This window comes from Canis lupus, chromosome 17 (assembly GCF_048164855.1).
Source record: "Canis lupus baileyi chromosome 17, mCanLup2.hap1, whole genome shotgun sequence".
NCBI classification, from domain to species: domain Eukaryota; kingdom Metazoa; phylum Chordata; class Mammalia; order Carnivora; family Canidae; genus Canis; species Canis lupus.
In genome coordinates, this window is record NC_132854.1 from 45,709,638 (window position 1) to 45,732,581 (window position 22,944).

The 22,944-nt window shown below is 34.3% G+C and overlaps 1 protein-coding gene across 18 annotated transcripts in view; it reads left to right on the forward strand.

Annotated features, from left to right (window-relative positions):
- Nucleotides 1–22,944, forward strand: part of DIAPH3 (diaphanous related formin 3) — a 508,438-nt gene that overhangs the window by 333,995 nt on the left and 151,499 nt on the right. For 17 of the 18 annotated variants that reach the window (XR_012010017.1, XR_012010015.1, XR_012010016.1 and 14 more), the window contains one exon: nucleotides 9,418–9,553. Coding sequence is in view for 13 of the 18 variants with exons in the window: in XM_072782860.1 (XP_072638961.1) it covers nucleotides 9,418–9,553 (136 nt within the window). In the remaining 5 variants the exon portion in view is untranslated. Of the gene's footprint in view, nucleotides 1–9,417; nucleotides 9,554–22,944 lie in introns of those variants that run through there. The other variant, XM_072782866.1, reaches the window with a different exon arrangement.

The window sequence follows — 22,944 nt, forward strand, 5'->3', positions numbered from 1 at the left end:
CCATGCAGGGAGCCCGACGTAGGACTGGATCCCGGGTGTCCAGGATCATCCCATGGGCCAAAGGCAGTGCTAAACCTCTGAGCCACCCAGACTGCCCTAATTATAAGAAAACTTACTTTCTTTCATGTTTCGGTATAGGAATAATAGGGATACATATTTAAGATTTTCTTAGTTAAAATGTCTTCCATTTCTTCCTGAAAAATGTAGTCATCAAGAATTTCTAGAAAGCAGTCATTTAGTAGATTTGGACATTGCCTGTTCTCAAAATTGAGTAAACTCCTAAAAAAAAAAAGCATTTAATGGGAGTGTCTTGGACTCTTCCTTGGTTGGTTACTCTGAGAAAATTAGCCTGTGTTTTCATAGTACCTGATATTCATCCCTCTGGGAAGCACACAGATTTAAATTCAGTTTGTCTAATCTTATTTTAGGGATCTGATATAAAAATTAAATAAGAAGATTTTGAGCCTAGTGGAAACTGAAGAGATCCCTGGTTTCCATAGTTTAAATATTCATTAATGTTGAAAGAAATATAACTCTGAACAAGAAGACATTTATAAGCATTTCAATGTTTTTCTTCATATAAGATCTCCAGTAGTTTTCAAAGTTACAGAAATATGTAGAATATTATCATATGCTGAAAATGTTGAGTAGACAAAGTTATTCAAATGAGCTAAGGGACGCCTGGGTGGCTCAGCAGTTGAGCATCTGCCTTTGGCTCAGGGCGTGATCCCGCGATTCCAGGATCAAGTCGTCGTCGTCCCCCCCCCCCCCCCCCCCCCCCCCCCCCCCCCCCCCCCCCCCGCATTGGGCTCCCTGCAGGGAGCCTGCTTCTCCCTCTGCCTCTGTCTCTGCCTCTCTCTGTGTGTCTCTCATGAATAAATAAGTAAAATCTTAAAAAAAAAAAATTAAAAAAAAAGTGAGCTAAGAGTCAGAAATGAAGATGAGGTATGATCAAAAAGTTGACAGCTGTGGAAGTCCACTTGTGTTTTATATCCTTATTTTTATGTTACAGTTTTTCTCTTATAAGACTGATTTTTTGACAAAAGATATATTTGGAATATAGACTATAAAGCTTTTTTTGGAAAGAGGCAATGTGCACATTGATTTTTTAAATTTTTCTTTTGAGGGAAAAAACTGAATTGTGTCATTGGGCAAAGTTTTAAGTTAATTTGTCAAGAATGCCTAATTTCAAAACCAAGCAGTACTTTCAGGGGAAACAGGGAACTAAACCCTTCTTCAGAGTAAAATCTCTGATTTTACTTCTATAGATTTAGAAGTATTAAAAATATGTAAAATTTAGTGGTAAATAGCTAGACTTGTGGTCAAGAGTGTATCTTGTCTTTCATATTTAATTCACCTCTACCTTACCTGTCAAGTAATCCTGCTGAGTCAGATATAATGCTTTGGAGGAACTTCCATCGAGTCAGCATACAGTCATATCCCAACACTTCTGAATGGAAAACACTTATAGGCTCATAGGGACTATGAAAATTGATACTCCCCTATATGCTTGATAGAAGCATATATAATCGATGCAAGCTAGAAAATGGCTCTTGCTTAAATTGTTGCTAGATAAATAATTGTGTGGGGCATTTCACTTAATGATATAGTAACAGAAGTAATATGAATTAGTAATATTACTACTAATTACTACTATTACTGCTAATAATAATTGCTACATTTATAGAAGTTTTACTCTGTGCCAGGCACTTAATTCTTATATCACCATAAAGTAGGTGTTATTTTGCCCATTTTACAAAAGAAGAAACTGAGACACAAGACTTTAGATTTCTTCCTCCTAACCATGTAACTGCCTTTCTAATAAGAAATAATAAACAGATTTTTAAAATATATTTCTGAAAGTAGTAAAGTTATACTTACTATTTTGTTGATGATATCCTTGATTGTCCAGTCAACAAACTTATTTGAATGACTGCCCAGCACTTTATGGTCTTTCAATGTCAAATTGTTTACTTTTGGATCCTAAAACACACAGAAATATATATAGTGTATAAGAATTGCCACATTATTCAAAAGTATTTAAGAAATAAAGATCTAGGTGTCGGTCAACCTTCTATAAGAACACACTTTTGAGAATTTCCTCACAATATAATAGACACTCAAAGATCAATCCCACCACAATACAACAAGTTATTTTAAAACATGGCTGTCTTGTGAGAAAATTGGGGAAATCTTCGAGGCAAAGTATTGTTTTCCATGAACCTTTCTCTGTTAAAGAATCTCCCAAAGCAGGGTTTGACTAACCAGTTAATAGGCCAGATAGTTAATATTTGCAAACCAGATGTTAACAACTACTCAGCTCTGCAGTAGCAGTGCAAAAGCAGTTATAGGCAGTATGTAAATGAGTGGATGTAGCTTTGTCCAGTATAACTATTTACAAAAATTGCTGACCAAGCCACAAATATAGTTTGCCAACTCCTGCCCTAAAGGATGTATTTAAAGAAGCAACACTTTTTTTCTTCAGAAAAAAAATAGAGACTAGAAGGCATGCCTACTATGAAACTAAATATAGAGAAAGTATACAGTAAAATAATGTCTAACTTGTTTTGTAGAAAAGGAGGTATAGAGCTTAACTACTGCACAAGATTGTGAAATAAACTGAACCAGGTGTTTGGAGTACAGGTGTTGCATCTTTTCTGTATTGTTCAAAGGAGAGGAAGGGAGATAAAGCTATCCGTGAACTTTCAGGTCTTGTTAAATTAATTTATGTGATAAAATTACAAGGATAACCAGTAAAAGGATATCTAGTATACATTCCAAACCACAAGGGGAAAAATGGACCAAGAAAGACATGCAAAGAAAATAATAAGGTACATAGATAAAGGAGGACAAATAAAAGGATTAATAGAAGGTGGTAAAAACATATTTTATAAATCACAGTAAAATTTTTTAAGACTAATATTAGATAAACAGACCTAGCCTTAATGCTATTTGAGACCTACCTGTAACCCAAATACATGGAAAAGTTTAAAAGAACAGTTAATGAATATGATATTAAAGGAAAAAGGAAACTAATGTTGATAACAGAAAAAAATAGACTTAAGGGAACATTACTTAATGATAGAAAGCTTAATTCATCAGAAACATACAATTCAAAAATTGGCATGAGCATAATATGGCACCAAAACATGTAAAAATTTATAATTTCTAGAAATAGGTTGACAGATTTATCATCATATTGGGAAACTTCAACAAAGTTCTCTAGTTGATATGTCCTTAAAGATATGGGAGCCTTAAACGATGCAATTAATAGAGTTGATTTGATTAATAAAGAGAGAATCCAACTTAACAATTAGAAAGTACACTTCTCAATCACAAGTGGTACTTTTATCAAAGTAATCATGTACTAGAAGACCATAAGTGAAATCTTGATAAATTTCTAAGCTGCAGCTTTGTTTGATAACTACAATAATATGAAGTTAGAGATAAATTTTTTTAAAAAGATGAAATTTTAAAACCTCCTTTGAAAACTCTAAAATTACATGAAATAACTCCTATTAAGGAAGTATTATAGAGAAAAATTAGACCTGAACAATACTGAAAATACTCCAGAATTTATGGGATGCAGTAATGGTGGTATAAGGAAATTTACACCCTAAGTGCATATGTTAAAGAATCAGAATGATTGAAAATTAAAGTAAGCATCTGATCTCACAAGTTAAAAAGGAATTGTATAATCCTAGAAAGAAATAGGAAAATAAAGGAATGAAGGAGAAAAGAGAGAATTTTTAAAAAGCTGAATTGTCATTTTGAAAAGACAATTAGATATATTTCTGAAAAGATTAATCAAGACGAAATATTGAGTGCATATCAAGGATTATAATTACAGTTACAGAAGATAGTAAAAATAGACAAGCCAATTCTAAAGAAGAAAAATCTGTATAAGCTGTTACACTGAGGAAAGAGTTACTGATGCAAAAACATAGCTACAGTGACCAAGTAAACTAGAACGGTTCCCAAATAACACCACCACAAAAATGGCCACTCCACATCCAGAAGAGATGGCTTTGCCAATCAGTGGGCAAAGGATAGGTTAGTTGTGAAGAGTTATGGTTCAACTCTTTTTTTCCATGGATAAAAGTAAATAAGGTCCCCACCTCCTACCATTCAAAAACATTGATTCCAGATAAAGTAGGTACTAAAACGTGAGTAGCATCATTTAAACTTAAGAAGAAAGTAGAGAAGAATCTCTTTGTCTTTGAAGTAGAGAAAGATCTCCTAAATAAGCTATAAAAGGTGCTAGCATTAAGAAGAGATATTTTTGACTACATTTGAGAACTTCTGTTTACTGAAAGACTACATAATTAGATGAAATTTGACAGTTAAAATCCAAAATATATTTATAAAATAAACCAATAAAAGATCAGTATCCAAAATATATAAAGAATTGCAAATTAAGAAAATGATAACCTAATGGAAGAGTGAATAAAAGATATGATGGGCATTTTACAGAGTAGGTAATAACAAATGTTTTATAAACATGTGAGAAGCAACTTAATGAGCAACCACAGAAATGCAAGCTAAAAGCACCATGTGATACCATTATAAGCCTGCCAAATAGAAGACTGATGCTAAGAATTTGGTTGATATGGAGACTATGATTATGCACTGATGATAGGTCTATGTTTCAGCACAACCACTTTGGAAACACTTTGACATCATCTAGTAAGATAGAAGAGGAACTTCCCTTATTCATCACTCACTCCACTCTTACGCAGGAAAGCAGTGGCCTTCAAACTATGTCAATCATAGCCCACATTGTCAAATATTTTATAAGGGGATCCAGCACTCCTTAGAACAAAAACAAAAAGCATCAACAAAGAATATTTATCATTACTGCTTGTGTCACATTCTAAAATGTTCTGTTCTCTTTCACTTAAAGAAACTGTCAAGCATTTCTAAACAGATTAAAGAACCAACTAATGGGACCTACCATTAAAAAACCCTTACACATAGGCAAGGGAGACCTGTGCAAAAATGTTGTATCTGCATTGTTTATCATAGCCAAAAATCCAAAGCAGTTTAAGTCCCACTGATTGATAGGTGAGTAAATAATAAAATGACAATATTATAAGCAGTGAAAGAGAGGTGCTATATATACATTAAAATGTGACTAAGTCTTAGAAATACAATGTTGAGTGGAAAAAGCAAGTCACAGAAGTTTATAATAAAGATGATGAATTAAAGAACAAAACTCAAAGCTAGTGTTTAGGAGAGGAGCCACAGGGCAGTCTAGGTGGCTCAACGGTTTAGCGCTGCCTTCAGCCCAGGGCGTGATCCCAGAGACCCGGGATCGAGTCCCACATCGGGCTCCCTGCATGGCACCTGCTTCTCCCTCTGCCTCTGCCTCTCTCTTTCTATCTGTGTCTCTCATGAATAAATAAATAAAATCTTAAAAAAAAAAGAGGAGCCACAACTTATGGAGGATTACGCTCTCCTAGACTGTTCTAAAGTCTACACACACACATACATACGCATGCATGTGCTCATTGAAATTCACTGGGTTTGGGTCATTTCGGTTTCTCTGGGACAAAATGTATGATGCTGTAATGTATATTTAAACTCGTGGCAAAGTTCTTGTTATGCAGAAAACAGATTATAGGCGGGAAATAATTGTGAGCTCATTTTCTTTCAGAATATACACACAAATATGTATACATATTTGACATAGCTATCTGTATTTTTGTATACACTTATTTGTTAACATACCTATGTATTTTTATAGTGATATTTTAGAGTCTGCTGTTAGGATAAAATGCATGTGAGCCTTAGGAGCTCAGGTAAATTATTGATTATGACTTTGAAATGAACAGTCAAAATGTGACTGAAGTTTTAAAACCCTCTGTGGTCATTGCCCACACATCTTTTAGACAGGAGCATGTGCCAGGCTATCTATCTCTGGGACATTCTGCAAGCACCCAGAGAAAGTTTTTTGGCTTTGCATAGCTGAAAGTAGTTAGTAGCAGTACAATTTATTTGCCAATTAACTAAATAGAAAACCAGGTCAAGAATAAGGTAAATGTAGCATAATGTATATAAACTTGTCAAATCACTAAGTCCTACACTTGAAACTAATGTAACATTTTGTGTGAACTATACTAAAAATAAAAAAAAATTAAGAGGATGAAGAAAATCAATGCCTTACAGCTATCTTTATGAACAGCTCATCTTTAACTTTTCTTTCTAGCTTTGAATTGAGAATTGAAGTAACTAAGAGGCAATTGTATCTGGAATAATGTGGTTCTCTAACTGTTCATCTTTTCTGTTTTCGGCTACTTTTGCTTCTCAACATTTAGAATAAAAGAAAATTCCCAATTACTGTTTGAACTGGGATATTAGTTTCAGACTAAATACCTATTTCTATGCTGTCTGTTGGTATTTTTCCAGCTAAAATTCTTCTAGTAGTTATAATGTCAGAATAAGATATGTCTTAAATGAGATTGGCTTTTAAATGAAAATCAATAGTGCATTTTCCATAAAACAAAATAGCTCTAAGAACTACTTCAGACCTTATCCCTTAAATGTAAACATTATTTTTATAGGTCCTAGGAAGTAATTTTGATTTTTTATTGCCCAGTGGAATACTAAAAGGGTGTGGCAATTATGTCTGGTAATAGGTTGTCTATTAAATGTTCTCATTGAAATGCATCCAGTCATTAAAGCAGACAATTTACATCAGAAAATTTTTTACTTTAATAAGTTTCATAAATAAGCTACATGATTTTTTTAAATCTCGTGCAGGTTTCTCGTATTCATTTCCCTCAAGCAAGAAATAGAGTTTTGATTTCTGAATTTTTGCCCATCTTTTTCTCCACCACAATGCAGTCTTCCCCAACCCCCTTACCTATACACGTGCGGGTACTCATGCGCATGCACACACACACACATACGTATACACAACTTGTCTTTGAAACCACACTTGTTTTCTACTTTTAGGCTGCCTTCTCCTACTTTCCTTATGTTGATTTTTATAATAGTCATTGTCTTATAGTTGGTGCTTAACATACGGCCTCATATGTATGAAGCAACATAGTGGAAAGAATGTACACTACAGGTAGCTTTCCCGTCTTGCCTCTGCCTCTTCCTGCACTCATTATAGTGAGCAACTATTGAACCATTCCATGCCAAATGGAGAATGCAGAATCCATTTAGAGGATTGGGAAGATTGCATAGGAAAGCACCTATTACTGCAGTTGGCATTTCGTAGCTTAGCAGTAATAGTGTTAATATATGTTGTGAACTGTGAGAAGTAGGAGTATTTACCTTATTACTTATTAGCCTGCCATCATTTCATGGATGTTGGCAGAAGACACAAGACTGTGGAGTCAAAGAATTTATTACAGCAATAGCACTAGCCAGAGTAAACTGTTTTGTAGATTCCTAAGTCTAAATTCCTACAGGACAATGTGAAGAAGGCCAGATTTAATACCTACATGCCCACTGGTTTGAATTAACTGGAGTGAAATCTTGAACCTAATCTTTTTTAAGAGGTAATGACTGCCCGACCTTTGCCCCGGTTTACATATTGGCCGGAGGACAAATCCATTTGCTTAAGAGGGAGACTCTACCTCTGTCTTCCAAGACTTTTCATAATATAAGTATCTTTAAAAAGATAGTTTGAAACATAAGTGCTTAATTAGCACTATGTCTTAGAGTGCTTGGTCTTGTACACTCGCTCGAAAATCTGATTGTTTTCTAGGTCCCTTAAAAGAAAATCCAACCTCCTGATCTTGGTTGGAAGACCCTAAGTGAACAGGCTTCAGCATATCTCCTGACTTCACTTTATATCACCACACTGGCCACCTCTCTCTCTCAAACTCACCAACAGCCTTTGTGTTTGTTCTTCCTCCAGATTATCACCGAGTTAGCTTTTTTGACATTGAAGATTCAGCTCAAATCAATCAGTGAGTGAGGCCTTATCTGACAGCCTTAATGTAAAGTAACTACCCAAGTGTCTATCACACCACTTCTTTTTTTCATGGTACAATGTTTATCAAACTTTTTATTTATCATCTGTCTTTGCCTTCTGGCCCACCCTGTCATGCAGAATATAAACTTGTTTTAGAACTATATATACATAAATACATATATAAGTCATATATGTGTGTATATATATATACACACACATGCATATATATGTTAAATGCTTAGAATAATACTATTCAGTGTCTTAGTATTTATTGCACGAATGGATGGATGGATTAATTAATATTGCTTCTACTTTAGGCTTTTTGTTCCTCCTTTTTTCCCATGTACTTCTCATTGGTTTGGTCAATTCAATTTTGCTATTTGATTTCTTTTTCTTTTTTTTTTTTTTTTTTTCTTTTTTTTAAAGATTTTATTTATTCATGAGAGACAGAGAAAGGTAGGGACACAGGCAGAGAAGAAGCAGGCTCCATGCAGGGAGCCCGATGCGGGACTCTCCCGATCCTGGGTCTCCAGGGTCACACCCTGGGCTGAAGGCGGTGCTAAACTGCTGAGCCACCTGGGCTGCCCGCTATTTGATTTCTAATGAAGACCATTCACTCTCTCCAGGGTTAACAAAAACAAGACTATGACAGTAGAGAAAGTTCCCCCCCAAAATTACATAAGCCACCTACTTGTTAAAGTTTAGTTATGCACTTTTCTATTTAATATTATTAGTGATAAACAAGCAATTAGGTCGTCTGTTTGCATTCCTTCATACTGAGAACATGGTCTTTATAGGAGATTGTAATATGTGCTATGCTGTTTGTTGGCTCATAGAAAAATCCTTGTCTGGCTGTCAATTCCCATTAATGCCATGTGAGAGGTGCTTCTTGATTGGTATAAAACTTACAAAGGAGGAATTAAATCGCATATCTATCAAGACCCTATAGTTCCCATATTACTGGTTTTGAGGAAAAGTCAGAGGTCTGGCTTTGAAATGCTGAATATTCTAGTCATCCTATGACACTTGTCTTCATGTGAGAGGAATTGTTAAATGATGGACTGTAATAGGAAACAATCATTGCAAAATTTCAGCTCTTTGCTATCATTTCTTTGCTTTTCTGATACTCAGTGATTTGCCTAGCAGAGGATGTATGGAAGGCTCTAATACATTTGCTAGACCCTCTTTTGGAAATATATATATAGGGAACAGTTTTGATTTGTAAATTAAATGCTTTTTTATTTTTAGTTTCTGTCTCCCTTAGTTGATTCCACTAGGATGCAGGTGCTTTAAACATAAGTTGTATTTATAGATCCATATTTAACAAGGGTTCCTGTGCTAATCTTTTAAAAGACTGTTACTAATATTAGAAGTAACCATTATCTAAAAGATATTTAATCATAGTTCTACAGATTAATAATTTTTCATTTTCTTCATGGAATCAATGTGGTTGAAATCGATCATTTTCCTAAATTTGTTTGTAACAGCAAGCAAGAAAGGAGAACATCAAAAAAAGAGAAGCAGAGGAAAGGGAAAAACGTGCCCAAATAGCCAAAGAATTGGCAGAGAAAGAAAGACTTGAACGCCAACAAAAGAAAAAGCGCTTGTTAGAAATGAAGACTGGTGAGTACTGTCAGATTTGCTATATGTACTGTTGATTAGCAGTTTAATAAAGTTTTGTGAAAAAAAGAAGATATGAAAATTTATTTGTATAGTTAAACCATGAACTTTTTCTTTTATTAATGGCTCTCCCCCTTTAGTTTACTACCAAGTGCTTTTATTCTAACTGGTCATTGGTTGTAGGTAATGTTGGTCTCCTGGTCTATTCTTGTAGCAGCAATATATTTGCACTGTTTTGACTGCTACTTCAATAACCAATCTGTAATAGTTTATGTCAATCAGTAAATTAATGACTGTAGAAAACTGGGAAATTCTGTTGGATAGGTACCTTGTTTTTTTCAACAAAATATTCTAAAGGAGGGAAAAAGTGATGAAGGGGAAATGTATTGATTGAAAGAATATGAAGAGACTTAACCAATTGCAATAAATGGAACTTACGTATATTCTTTTTTTTTTTTTTTTTAAGATTTTGTTTATTCATGAGAAACACAGAGAGAGACAGAGACATAGGCAGAGGGAGAAGCAGGCTCCATGCAGGGAGCCCAATGTGGGACTAGATCCTGGAACACCAGGACCATGCCCTGAGCTGAAAAGGCAGACGCTCAACTGCTGAGCCACCCAGGTGTCCCGGAACTTACGTATATTCTAATCCAAATGAACGTAGACAAAGGCAGTCTGAAAAATTTGAATACTTTTTTTTCCCCTTTAGACATGACAATGTTGCCATGAATATATTTTAAAGTATCTTAAAGAAACTTACCCTGAAATATTACAGGCAAAAATATGTCGGGGATTTCAATCAACATAGTCTAGCATGACCAGGAAAATAGGCAGTTGTGTAGATGAAACAAAATTGGCTATAAATAATAATTGCTGAACTTGAGTGATGGTGCTTGGAGGAAAGGGTATGTTCACTATGCCATTCTCTACATTTTATATATTTTGAAATTTTCTTTAATAAAAAGCTCTTGGAAAAAAATTAAAAGAAAAAAATAGAAAAATTACAATTTTACGAAGATATGTATGTATATATTCCAAAGCTTAAAGACACCACCTAATTTAGAAGCAAGAATTAAGTAAATTGTAGTTACATTTTCACTCCCTCAAAATTCTGGCTCTTCCACCTCTAAGCCACTAAGGATTGCAGAAGGCTTTAATTAAAATCCATCAACTTCACTGCTAAATTACCATAGTTTACAACTCAGGGCTGCAAATTCACCTAACGTTCCCCCAGGGGTAGACAGAGATGCCTTCTTTGCCTTTTTTACTTTCACTTTTAGAGGCATATTTTATCTTTAATAAAGCAAACTGAGTACCTTAATGTATCACACATGTTTCTTCCAGGAATAAAAAAATAATCATCTAAGCACGGGTTCTTGTTTAGAAGAGTACACTTGAAATTCAGGAAAAGTGTTAACTAAAATAGAGATCAGAAAGGTTTAACATTGATTTTTAAAATATGTTCCTGGAAATCGTTTTAAAATAATTGACTGCTGCCTAATTTACCAAACATTCTTTTATTTGAACATTAATTCATTTAGTATTGGCCAAAGAATCATCTGGATGAGTTACTTGATAGCACGTGGGCTGTTTTGTTTGTGGGTTTTGCCCAGACCCTCTGGTCTGTCATACAGAGCCGCTCAGCAATTCTGTGTTCTATCAACCTGGAAAGTTAAAACCTGATAGGAAACAAAAATTTTAACAAAATGTTAGATCCAATGTAATCTCAATAATGTGTTTGTTTAAATTTACATTTCTCCTGAAGGCATTTTGTTTGTAAGAATAAGTTCATTTGATTTTTCCAATTTAAAACAATACTGTTATGTTACAGAAAAAACCTAAAAAGTAGTTGATCAGAGGCTCTTGGGTGGTTCAGTCAGTTAAGCCTCTGCCTTTGGCTCAGGTCATGGTCCCAGAATCCTGGGATGGAGCCCCACATGGGGCTCTCTGCTCAGTGGGGAGCTTGCTTCTTTCTCTCCCTCTGCCTGCCTCTCTGCCTACTTGTGCTTGCTCGCACTCTGTCAAATAAATAAAATCTTAAAAAAAAAAAAAGTAGATCAAAGGACCATTACCAATAATCCTCTTATCCAAACAAGTAACTTGTAATATTTTGACACATCTTTCTTTCAGTTTTAAATTTTTCTACCTTTTAATAATAGCCATGATAGTGAATATGCACTATCTCCTGACCTTTCTGAATGTTTCCTGTTATTATTGTGATTCTTAATTTGTAATTTGCAAGACCTGTGTCATTGCCTTCTCTAGATATGCCATATTTAATTGCATTACTCATAATGAGATCACAGAACAATAGTTATTTCCATCTTTTCAGTGTGATACGCTTCTGCATAAATGGTTGACATATTTGTAATTATTATTAGAAAAGAGTAGTTTTAAGACTTTTTGATGCATGTTGTCAAATTGATTTGCAAAAATATTATTCTAATTTCACCAACTTTGCATATTGGTTTATGAACATGCTTTGGTTGAATATTCTCATTTTTAAAGATTTTTGTTAATAAACTAGAAAGTTGCTTTATCTTAATTTGCCTTTGAGTACTAATGAAGTTGGACATTTTTTCAAGTGTTTATTAGTCCATTTATATTTTCTTCTTTGTGCATTGTGTTGTCTTAATCTTTTTTTTATTAACTTACACATTTTAGCCCATTAAACATCAATATTTACCTTTTAACTTTATTTTCTCACCTTGACTATGTATTTTTATATCTTGAAATATAAAAATGTTTTATTATAATTATTGCTTTCATGATTTTTCTCATCTTTAAGTTTAGAAAGTCATCTTTATAGGGATTTTATATCCATTTTCAATTTTTTTCTAGCTTCAGTTATTCATAATACAATTCTGCTCCACTTAATTGTAATTCTTACTTAATCATTCATATACTAAGATCTATTTCTGAAATTTACTAAAACTATTCTAATACTTACCCATCAGTTATGGTTAATAATTGGTTTATTTTGGTTTCAGATAGATAATTTTGTGTTGAGAACATTAGTTCTCTTTTCGTTCTAATATAGTTAACACACAGTGCTATATTAGTTTCAGATGTCCAATATGTGATTGAACAATTCCATGCAACACCCAGTGCTCTTCAGGACAAGTGCCCTCCTTAATCCTCCTTGCCTATTCGCCCATCCCCCACCACGCTCCCCTCTGGTAACCATCAGTTTGTTTTCTGTAGTGAAGAGTTTCTTGGTTTGCCTATCTCCATTTGTCTGTCTGTCTCTCTTTCTCTTTCCTTTGCTCATTTTTTTGTTGTTGCTTCTTTAATTTCACTTAGCATTATACTCTCTGGCTTCATCCATGTCCTTGCATATGGCCCGATCTTATGGCTAAATAATATTCCGTTGTATATGTATGTATGTATATGGCATATATATATAGATATGGCATATATGTATATATTTATATATATACACACACACCACCTCTTTTTTATCCATTCATCTGTCGATGGACCCTTGAGCTGCTTTCATAGTTAGGCTATTGTAAATATGCTGCAGTAAAAAGGTATGTATGTATCCCTTTGAATTAGTGTTTTTGCATTTTTTGGATAATTACCCAGTAGTGAGAGGCCTGGATCAGATCATAGAATAGTTCTATTTTTAACTTTCTGAGGAACCTCCATACTGTTTTCTACAGAGGGTACAGCAGTGTGCATTCTCAAGAGGACAGTATTTTTCTATTCTTAATTGTTAAAGGAGATATGAATTATTTTAAATAAAGTTTTCTTTTGCATCTTTTGTAAATCACAGAGCTTATCTTATTTGACCTATTGAATTACTTTATAAAACTTTATACTCTATCTTCCTGAACAGGATCTGGGTCTGAAGTATAGGGCTCTCGCTTGATAAAAGTTCCCTCAAAACCTTAATATGCTAAGGTTCATATGTGCCAAGAAATTTTGACATTTCCCCAGACAGTGTTCTTCCAAGGATAGTCAGAGTAAATTATATTAAATAAATAATTTAAGAAAATAGATCTTTAAATACTCATGTGAATATTTTAATAGATTTAATCAGGAAGTCTTTTGATTATAAAAGAAAGCTCTCATGTAGGAAGATACTTTTGAAAACACTTGAAAATTTTGGAAATCAACTTTGAATTTCTTTTTTTCCTGTAGCCTATGGAATTTTAAGGAATCTAGAAATGTATTCCAAATTTCAGAGCACCTAAACATGTAATATTCTTACCAAAGTGAAATATCTCTTCTAAAACCCCAATAAATGATTATTTCAAATAATCATAATAAGGGTCTTTAGTTTACCTTTAAACATCGGAAGATTGCTAATAGAGAAGAACAAAATATTCAGTCTCTTAATATAGCTGTTATAGCTAAGTTAGTCATGTAAGTATCAAATATGTTACCTTTTTTACATTTAAAAATAGTACACATATGCAATCACCTTTTCCTTTCCATATTAGATGTAGAATATGCTTTTGTCAAATTATAATTTTCATAACATTTGGAGGCTTTTTGAAGTAGAAGTCAATAAAGTATTATATCTAATTAACAATTACGGAAAATATTCTTATGCAAAGTATCAGTTTTTGACACTCAACAGATACACTGGATTTTATGCATTTCCTATACTTGACAAATACTATCTTAAAACATTGTATCATGAAAAATGTAAGTTCTACTGTTTTCTACTTCATTGGTATAGAAAAAGAATTTAACAGGTCACTTTTATTTAACAAGAAATGGTTTTTGTATTTATTTGCTGGGATTATGCTGGTAAATAAGGATAAATAAAGTCCCTGGTGAAATGAAATTTGTAATTCTAAAGAGTCAACCAGACAACCACATATATAAGATAATTTCAGGTTATAATCAGTTAGATAAACTAAAACAAGGCAGGACAAAGAGATTGAAATGGAGACTGGCTGGCATGGTGGGTAGTGGTGATAAAATTTGGTCTTAGAGATCTAAGAATATTAATGTATTTGGAACTTGCTAATTTAAAATATTGATTCTAAAATTCCTTAGAAATTGATAAAAGAAATGACCAGGTTCATGTTCATATCCTATGCTATGTATGCTAATATGGTTTATTTTCTAAATGTCTTATTGTGAGCTAAAAGTTTATATTATTTTTCCTTATGAGTGTTCTATTTTAGTACAGAACATAGTACTACTTCAATCTTTGTAGAAGTTGTAAGCCTGGCTTTCCTAATCTTAAAAAGAAACATAGACAGGCAAACTGTTGAATTACATTAGTGCTTTGTCACCTCTCCAGACCAGGAACTTTTTGTTTTATCTTATTTTTGTATGTAGGGCATGCAGCCCTGAATGATAGAGGGAGAGAAAAATGTTCACATAACCCCGTCATAAACCCACAGGGAGCTTCCTTCCATATATTTTCATGACTTTAGTATTTTTACCATGCAAATAAGAACTGTGTTTTTCACAGATGTACAAATTCTTCTATCACCACCTGAGGTAGTAGAGTAAATTAAATCTCTACTCTTTCTTATCCGCCATAAATCATTACTTGCCCTTGGCAAAAGAGCAGGTAACTATTTTCAAGTCTACTATTTATTATCACTATCATTTCAGGATGTGATTTTTGTTAATAGAATGAACATAAAAGTAGAATAGTGGGCTAAATTTCCCTAGGAAGAAAAATGAAGCATTGAAAATCCTTTTGAGCAGCAAAACTAAGCAAGCAGAGAATCTCGTATTGTCGTATTACAGCTTTAAAAGGTCATTTTTCTCAGTTTTGTTTTCTTTAAAAACGATGAGCCTGGAGGTCTCTTAAATATTCACACATACAGTTTTGGTTATTTCTGTCGAATGATTTGTTATGACATTAAACAAACAAAGAAATTAACTATTTTCATGATGTCTTCATTTAATCAGTATGTGAATTTTGAATATGTTTTCTGGGATTGGTGTTTAAATTTGAATCATTTTAATTGAGAAAATATCCAAAGTATTAAATATCCGATGTAAAAACTAGAATGTATAGACACTAGTATTTATTTGTTTGAAGTGCACAGCTATCCTTATGTGTAATCATTTCTAGTAAGACAAATAGTAATAGCAATCTTATGTGATTATGTGCAAGTTTTTCGAGACTGCATTTCTGTTTCTTAATCATGGAAACGAATAGGGCATTTGATAATAGAATTCAAATATTATGCTTTAAGACTTCCTGAGTATGTAAGTTGATTCACATAATTTTTAAATAGCACATCAGAATGGCCTTGAAATGGACCCAGTGTTGTATAATTATGTTTTGTGAGGGAAGTAAATAAGAGCTTATTTAATGGAGCAATAAAAACTATATGAGCAGCTCCTATATTTCAGTCTTTAGGTTACAATTTGTTTATTATTTATTAGACTTAAATGTCTCATTTGGTACAACTTCAGTCTATTAAATAAAGAGATAATTAGCTTTTAGAAATCTGTTGTTTACCCACATGGCCAAAACGGCTCCTTTGTTTTCCATTCTGCAATTTAGAATAACTAAGCAATTAGGCCTCCATTTTAGAGGAAATGCATATTACATAAATACTACTTGGGAATGTCTCTGCCAATCTCTACAGATAGGCAATTAATGTGTGTACTTGCTTTCATAAAGGCTTTGACAATTACCCTGTCCTCTGCAGATATCATAAAACTTAGATTATTTTCCATAATGGTGTATTCTAGTTTTGTTCAGTGGTGCTTTTAGCTTTCTAGCATGTTTGGAAATTGATACATATAAATAGGCCAATGGTTTTAATCATTTCTCTATTTAGAAAAATATAACAAAATTACACTGGCTTTGATATATTTCTCTTACCCTCATCTTTTATGGGGCAGTAATAATAGCCACGCCCTCTTCTGCCAACATTTATTAATCACATATTATTTGCCAGGTTCTGTGTGTCTCTTATTGCATGTAACACTTACAGCAAATTTATGAAACCATTTTTATCAAAGGTCGCTTAAGGTCGTCGTATGTGATCACAGATTTAACAAGCACAGAAGCCAGATTTTCTGACGAGAGGACATATTTTAAACTATTCTGCTATTATGCTTGTAACACTGATGCTCTAACCATAGTGCAGGAAAAGGGGACCAAAACGAATTTTCGTAATTAATAACGAGTACTAGACTATACCTATGTATGGAGGTTGAGAATTATCTTCTCTGGAAACCTTGGGTGAAGAGGGACAGGCTCCATCTTTGGTAACATAGTCGATGATTTTAAACCATGGATACCCTCTTCCTTTGCGTTGGGAAGTTTGAGGAGGATTGTCAAATTAGGAAGACTTTTCTACTCTGGTTCAGATTCTACTTTAATTCTGATTTTTCAAGCATTAGATTATCCCAGTGCCCAGAACCATGAGGGGAGTAACATCAGTACCACTCTTCCCCTCTGTAGAAGGGTTTTTTGATGGTCTGAAGAGTTCTGGGCCCAACCGAGTAGTCAGAGCTCAATGGTTCTGAAGGGGGTAGAAACGTCTCTAGTATTTTCATTACTTGACCCAAGTTAGAAGTGAAAGAACCAGGGAATCTTGTAGGATAGTAGTTTTTGGAAGGGGCACAAATACCTTGGTGTGCTTTATTTGAGAACAAATGCCCTTAGGCACCCTCACCCCCACCACCAGATCTACCATTTAACAATTTATTTTCTAACAGTATTAGGAGACCAATAATCTATGAATAGTATCGAGGACAATTCGTGGGAAGTTTTCCCAAGAATATTGCTAATAGTTTTGTTTTGTTTTGTTTTGTTTTAAGATTTTTTTACTTATTTATTCTTGAGAGAGAGAAAGAGTCAGAGACACAGGCAGAGGGAGAAGCAGGCTCCATGCTGGGAGCCCGACATAGGACTCCATCCTGGGACTCCAGGATTAGGCCCTGGGCTGAAAGCAGGCGCTAAACCGCTGAGCCACCCGGGGTGCCCAAATATTGCTAATAGTCCTATATGTTTTCATTTGTGTGCAGGAATCTCTTTCACTAGAATAACACAGTTTCATTGTGAAAACTCATTCAGAGTCCAGCCTTTTTGTGCACTGATACATGTCTGTATGGCCATGCAACGCCCACATACCATCCTCTGTCTCTTTACAAAAAGCCTTTTAGGAGAAAAATATGGAGAGGAGGCTCTCAGACTCCCCTAGCACAACATATCTTGAAACTGTGATTTTTTTTTCCTGAGTTGTGTGTGTCATTCTTTATTAAACATCTTTAGGATGCATCCTCATAGTAATTGGCTTACGGTTCATCCAACATTTAAGAATCATTTTGAAAATGGCTTTCATTGCCCTTCTGAGTATTTTGTAATATTTGCTATATGCCGAGTAAAAAATGACTCCCAATTTTTGTTGTTGTTTAAATTCATTTCATAATGCAAGATTAAATGCTAATTATGCTAAACATTTTGGGGAGCAAAATAATTTTGATCTTTATAGCATTGCATGGGTTGCTTCTAAGAATTTTACCAAAGAAAACTGTTTACACATATCACTTAGTTATGACTTTTCTCTTACCAAGCCCAGATTCACCCTGGGTTCATATTCGAGGGCAGAAATCCTAGCAATCTTAATCTTTGTACCACATGGAGAACATTATAACTTCAACAACATAAGCTACAATCATGGTGCATATTTTGTGCATGTAACATTGACTACTCCTTGGGTAACGTTCCCTCCCAACCCTTTCTTACATGGTGTATACTTTCCAAACCAGTGGGCCATTATCATGATGAGCTCTCCTATGTCACATTACCAATTCTGAGTAAAAGTAGTATTTGTATTTGAAGTTTTTTTTTTTTTTAATTTCAGAGACAGACTGTGAGTATTGTCTTAATTTCAGACGTAATCATAGATCTCTCCATTTTTTAAGAAACTTATCCCACTCCTATTACCTAATGCATACTCTTCATGTATTGTGTATATGTCTTTATTTAACATTTACCCTGTAGAAACACAGACATCCAGAGAGAGCAACTTTTGAACTTGATTGGTGCCTGCGTAGAGTCCAGTTCAGCACTTCAAAAAAAAAAAAAAAAGAAAAAAAAATTCTATCCCAGTTGAAAAAGAGGTAAAATGTATGCCACCCTTGAAGCCTGTTACATATTGGCACCAATCAAAAAGCTAATAATGACCAGTCAGACAAAATTGTAAAAGAAACTGGATTGCTTAGGGCTTGGGGCAGCTGAATCCATTCTGTGTCTGCAACCCCTTTGCAACTCAAAACTAAAAAATGCCCTGAAAACCAGAAATTTTTAAGTAACTTCAGTGTCTAAGCTCATTCGATGCCAAACCTGGCCTGAACTGAGAGGAGTCCCCATCGAAGCAGAAATATAATGAGTTTAATTAGAGGATATTGCCCTAGGTTATTCTGGATATGTTGTTATTTTACAGCGTATGCATGTTCTTGACCTTCCTACAGTCTGCAAAACAGATTCTAAAACATCTGATTGTAGAGTTGGTGGATAAGAGACTGAATATGTACTTCTCAATGCCTGTTCTGTCTTCTGTTGAACTGGTTATAGCATCCACTCTGCCTCAGGTACACTCATTCCTACTTCTCTGAGCTTATTTCTGGTGTCGTCCTTGCCATAAATACCTTCCCTCTAATTCTTAACTGAATCAAACAAAATCTTGTTTGTTTTAATTTGGGCATTCTCTAAAATGTCTTCTCTGAATATCTGTCCTTGATAATAGACAATCTTTTTTTGTAAACCATTATAGCCTTGCCACAAAACTTAGTGTATGGACTGTTTGCTTATACTCATTTCATTTGCTTAGTCCCATGCTTCTAATAGATTGTACATTTTTCAAGAACTTGGCCTTCAGCATTCTTTATCTCATAGGACCTAGCCCATGGTGTGGGCAAGTAAATACCACAGAAGACATGCATAAGATTTGTCAAATAGTTGATAAAAATGTAACTGGTCAAATGACATCTCTTCATTTTTGTGTTCAGTTTAGCATGTTGTTATTTATGTGTAAAGTAAAAATACACATCAAACTACAGAACCTTGAGCCCTATTAGCCTGTGCCTGTTTTTATAAATAAAATTTTATGGGAAGATAGCCACACTCACTCCTTCACATATTGTCTTTGACAGCCTTGGTGCTGCAGGTGGAGAGTTGAGCAATGGAACACAGTGCGTATGTCCCAGAAAGCCTAAAATATTTGCTATCTTGTGTTTTACAGAAAAAGTTTGTCAGCTCCTGATACTGATTAATAATCTATAGAGACTATTCTTTTATTTTTATGGCACAATATGGGGGGGGGGGGGCAAAAAAACTACTCCATTAACTTTTTTCGTCCTCCTGTATCCAAAAGCATGCATTTGCTAAATGGCCAATATGTGTAAGAAAATGAGGATCTTGTAGTTAAGTAAACAAAAATATTGATAAAAATTAATGGCGATTGTTAGGGAAAAGTAAATCTTTCAGCACAGAAAGAGAATCATGTGATTTTTAGATTCTATTAATTTAAAATGAAAAGTTGTGCAGTTGAACTTTTGAAATGCTAGCAAGCATCTGGACTGCCAATTGTTCAAGTTACCAATCCAGCACAACTATTGTGCTGTTATCCTTTTATCCCAGCTCATAGTCCCCAGTATTGCTGTACTATTGTTTGTATATCTTTTGAGATGAAAATATCAATGTGTCAGAAGGTCATAGGGGAAGCCAGGTTTTTATTTCTTTATTAATAGGCTGTCTCTTTTCTCTTCCTATTTTTGGTCATTTTGACATTAAATTCTTAAGGTTGAAGGAAATCCATTCAGTGGTTGCTGAACTTGGACATGAAGGTTGCTAAGTCTAAAGTGATTATCTTGCCATTTTAAAAAAGGACCTCAGTAGTATTTCACTTTTGATGATGAATTTAAAAAATCCTAGGGCAGATGGGGAAAATTAAGCAGAGATACTGAATATTTATGTGTTACTTGAAAATGGTATAAATAGGCATTAATGTTTAGATGAAATAAGATGTTATTTTGTAATATGATTTTAAAATATTGTTTCCTGGATAGCTTCCTTCCTCAGATATCTAGTGTTCCTCAAGAAAATTAGAAGCAGCATAATATTAACAGAGTTAACATTGAGGGCAGCCTTACCACAAGCTAGGATGCCCCAAGGCAGGAAGAATTTGACAGAGTAGTGTAATAATAGAAAACACATGACTGACTGTTTTTGGAACAAGCAATTCTTGGGAGACCATTGCCTGGGTAGAATGAACTGTCACCGTAGAACTTCCACCAATAATTATCATTAATGGTTAAAGGTGACAGTAATTTCAGTTCAGTACAATCCTTTGAAGGTTTATTTTTAAACTTGTAGTACTATCCATGCAGTAACTCTTGCAAAGTCGAAACATTTTTTTGTCAAATTAGTGTTGAGTTAGAGGCTCCATCAGGAACTTGTAAGTGTTGTGTGAAGGTTCAGTGCCTTTAGAAGCTGGATAGTTTTCCCCCCAAAGTCATCCTGACTTTGATTCTCTGACTTGCCATTAGTTCTAAGATTCTAAATGTGTAACGGTTCCTCTTTTTAACTGCAAAGTAGCCCTCAAATGTTGTGAAGTCAAAAAGGTTGGTGAACAAAAGGGATGATCTTAATTCCAAAGACAAGACTTAAGAGAAAGGCAGTCTTTTTATTGTACTTCAGGTATATTTTATAAGTATTGATTCTGCTGCTGAATTGCAATTATGATCTCTTGTTTCTAGTGGATAGTCTTAATGCTCATTAGATTGTATTTGCCTTTGTAGTCATATATCAATAAAAGGGATTTTTTGTTTTGTTATACTTTGCCTTTATGCAGTTTTTTTTTTTTTTAAGATTTTTATTTATTTATTCATGAGAGAGAGAGGTAGAGACCTAGGCAGAGGGAAGGGCAGGTTCCCCGCAGGGAGCCTGATGCAGAACTCCATCTCAGGACCCCAGATCACGACCTGAGCCAAAGGCAGACTCTCAACTACTGAGCCACCTAGGTGCCCGCCTTGATGTAGTTTAATATTTATTATAGAACAATGTTGATTTTTCAAAAAAGTGTAATGTCTTTTGGTAGTCACTTGGTATTATTTCTTGAATGTGTGGAGTGTTTTTATTAAATATTAAATCAGTCAAAAAATAAATTACTAAATATTTTAATTATCATACCAAAAAAAAAAAAAAAGATAATCCTGCCACTTTGCTGTACCTCTGTTGATTATACTCTTATTTCAACTTTGGTAGAGGAAAATATCATTTATGATCATTAGAAATACCTTTCATTCTTGCAAAAAGACCCTGCAACCTTTTTAGGGACCTTTACCCATGGGATTCTAAAGGAATGTGGTCTAAGGCAACATGGCATTTGGGTTATACTGTGTTCTGATTGACTCAGATTTTGACACTTTTAAGACACACAGCATTGCAATCTGAGGAAATGCCATTTCCTAAATCATGGTATCTGCTGAGACTGAATGTAAAATGTCTCCGTGTTACATTTGGAGGCATAATGGAGAGTTTAAAAACGGTTCTTGCTCCACTTGGAAAATTAGGAGAGCCCAAATGATGCTGAGCTCTGTTCAGAACTGCCTGATTTACTTGTGGTGTGGGAAAGCTTGGGAAGAAGTACTGTTTTTCAGATCTTTCCACTCCCCCCATGAGAAAATTTCCATTTTATGTTTGGACCATCTTATTTCTAAAGCATTACACTTGAATACAATAGAAACGGAATACCAACCAAGTAGCCATTCATCAACTCTAAAAAGGGGAAGGTAAGAAATGAAAATTATCTCCAGTAGTGTTTAGCAATGTAGAATCTTAGGAACTCTTGGAGGTATAAAAATTTCCATCGGAGTATTACGACTTAGCTAGGCTAGGCTTGAATGTGCGCACGTGCTTTTAGCCTGCTCCCATTTAAGCACAGTTAATACTGAAAACAGAAATAAAACGTCTTAAGAATTTGGTGTATTCCTCCTAGAAACTTTTCAGAGGCCTCTGTGAAATAAAGGTTTAGCTAAATTCATTAATTAGATGATATTTATCTTTTATAAAATACAAGAAAAGAGGAAAGTGACTTGAAGCATTTATTATAGTTACTTTACATGATATTTCAGCTAATGTTCTAATTTGGCTATAAAAGATTTGCTTCTTTAAACATGAAAATCAAACATAATATTATTTCTCAATTAATCTTACGAAAATAAGACTCTTTTATACAAAATTAGCCATGTCTTTAAAAAAATAACCTTTTAAAGTGAGCTGCTGTTTCTAATGTAGTATCTTTCTGTAGCAGGTGTTTAATAAGTACTGTTAAAATATTTATGGAATTCACGTCTGTGAAGCGGAAATTCCTCAGTTGTCCACATTGTAATTGAGCTGGCCACTTAATAGTGTACTTGGCCCAACTCTAGGATGAGATATGGCATCTGTC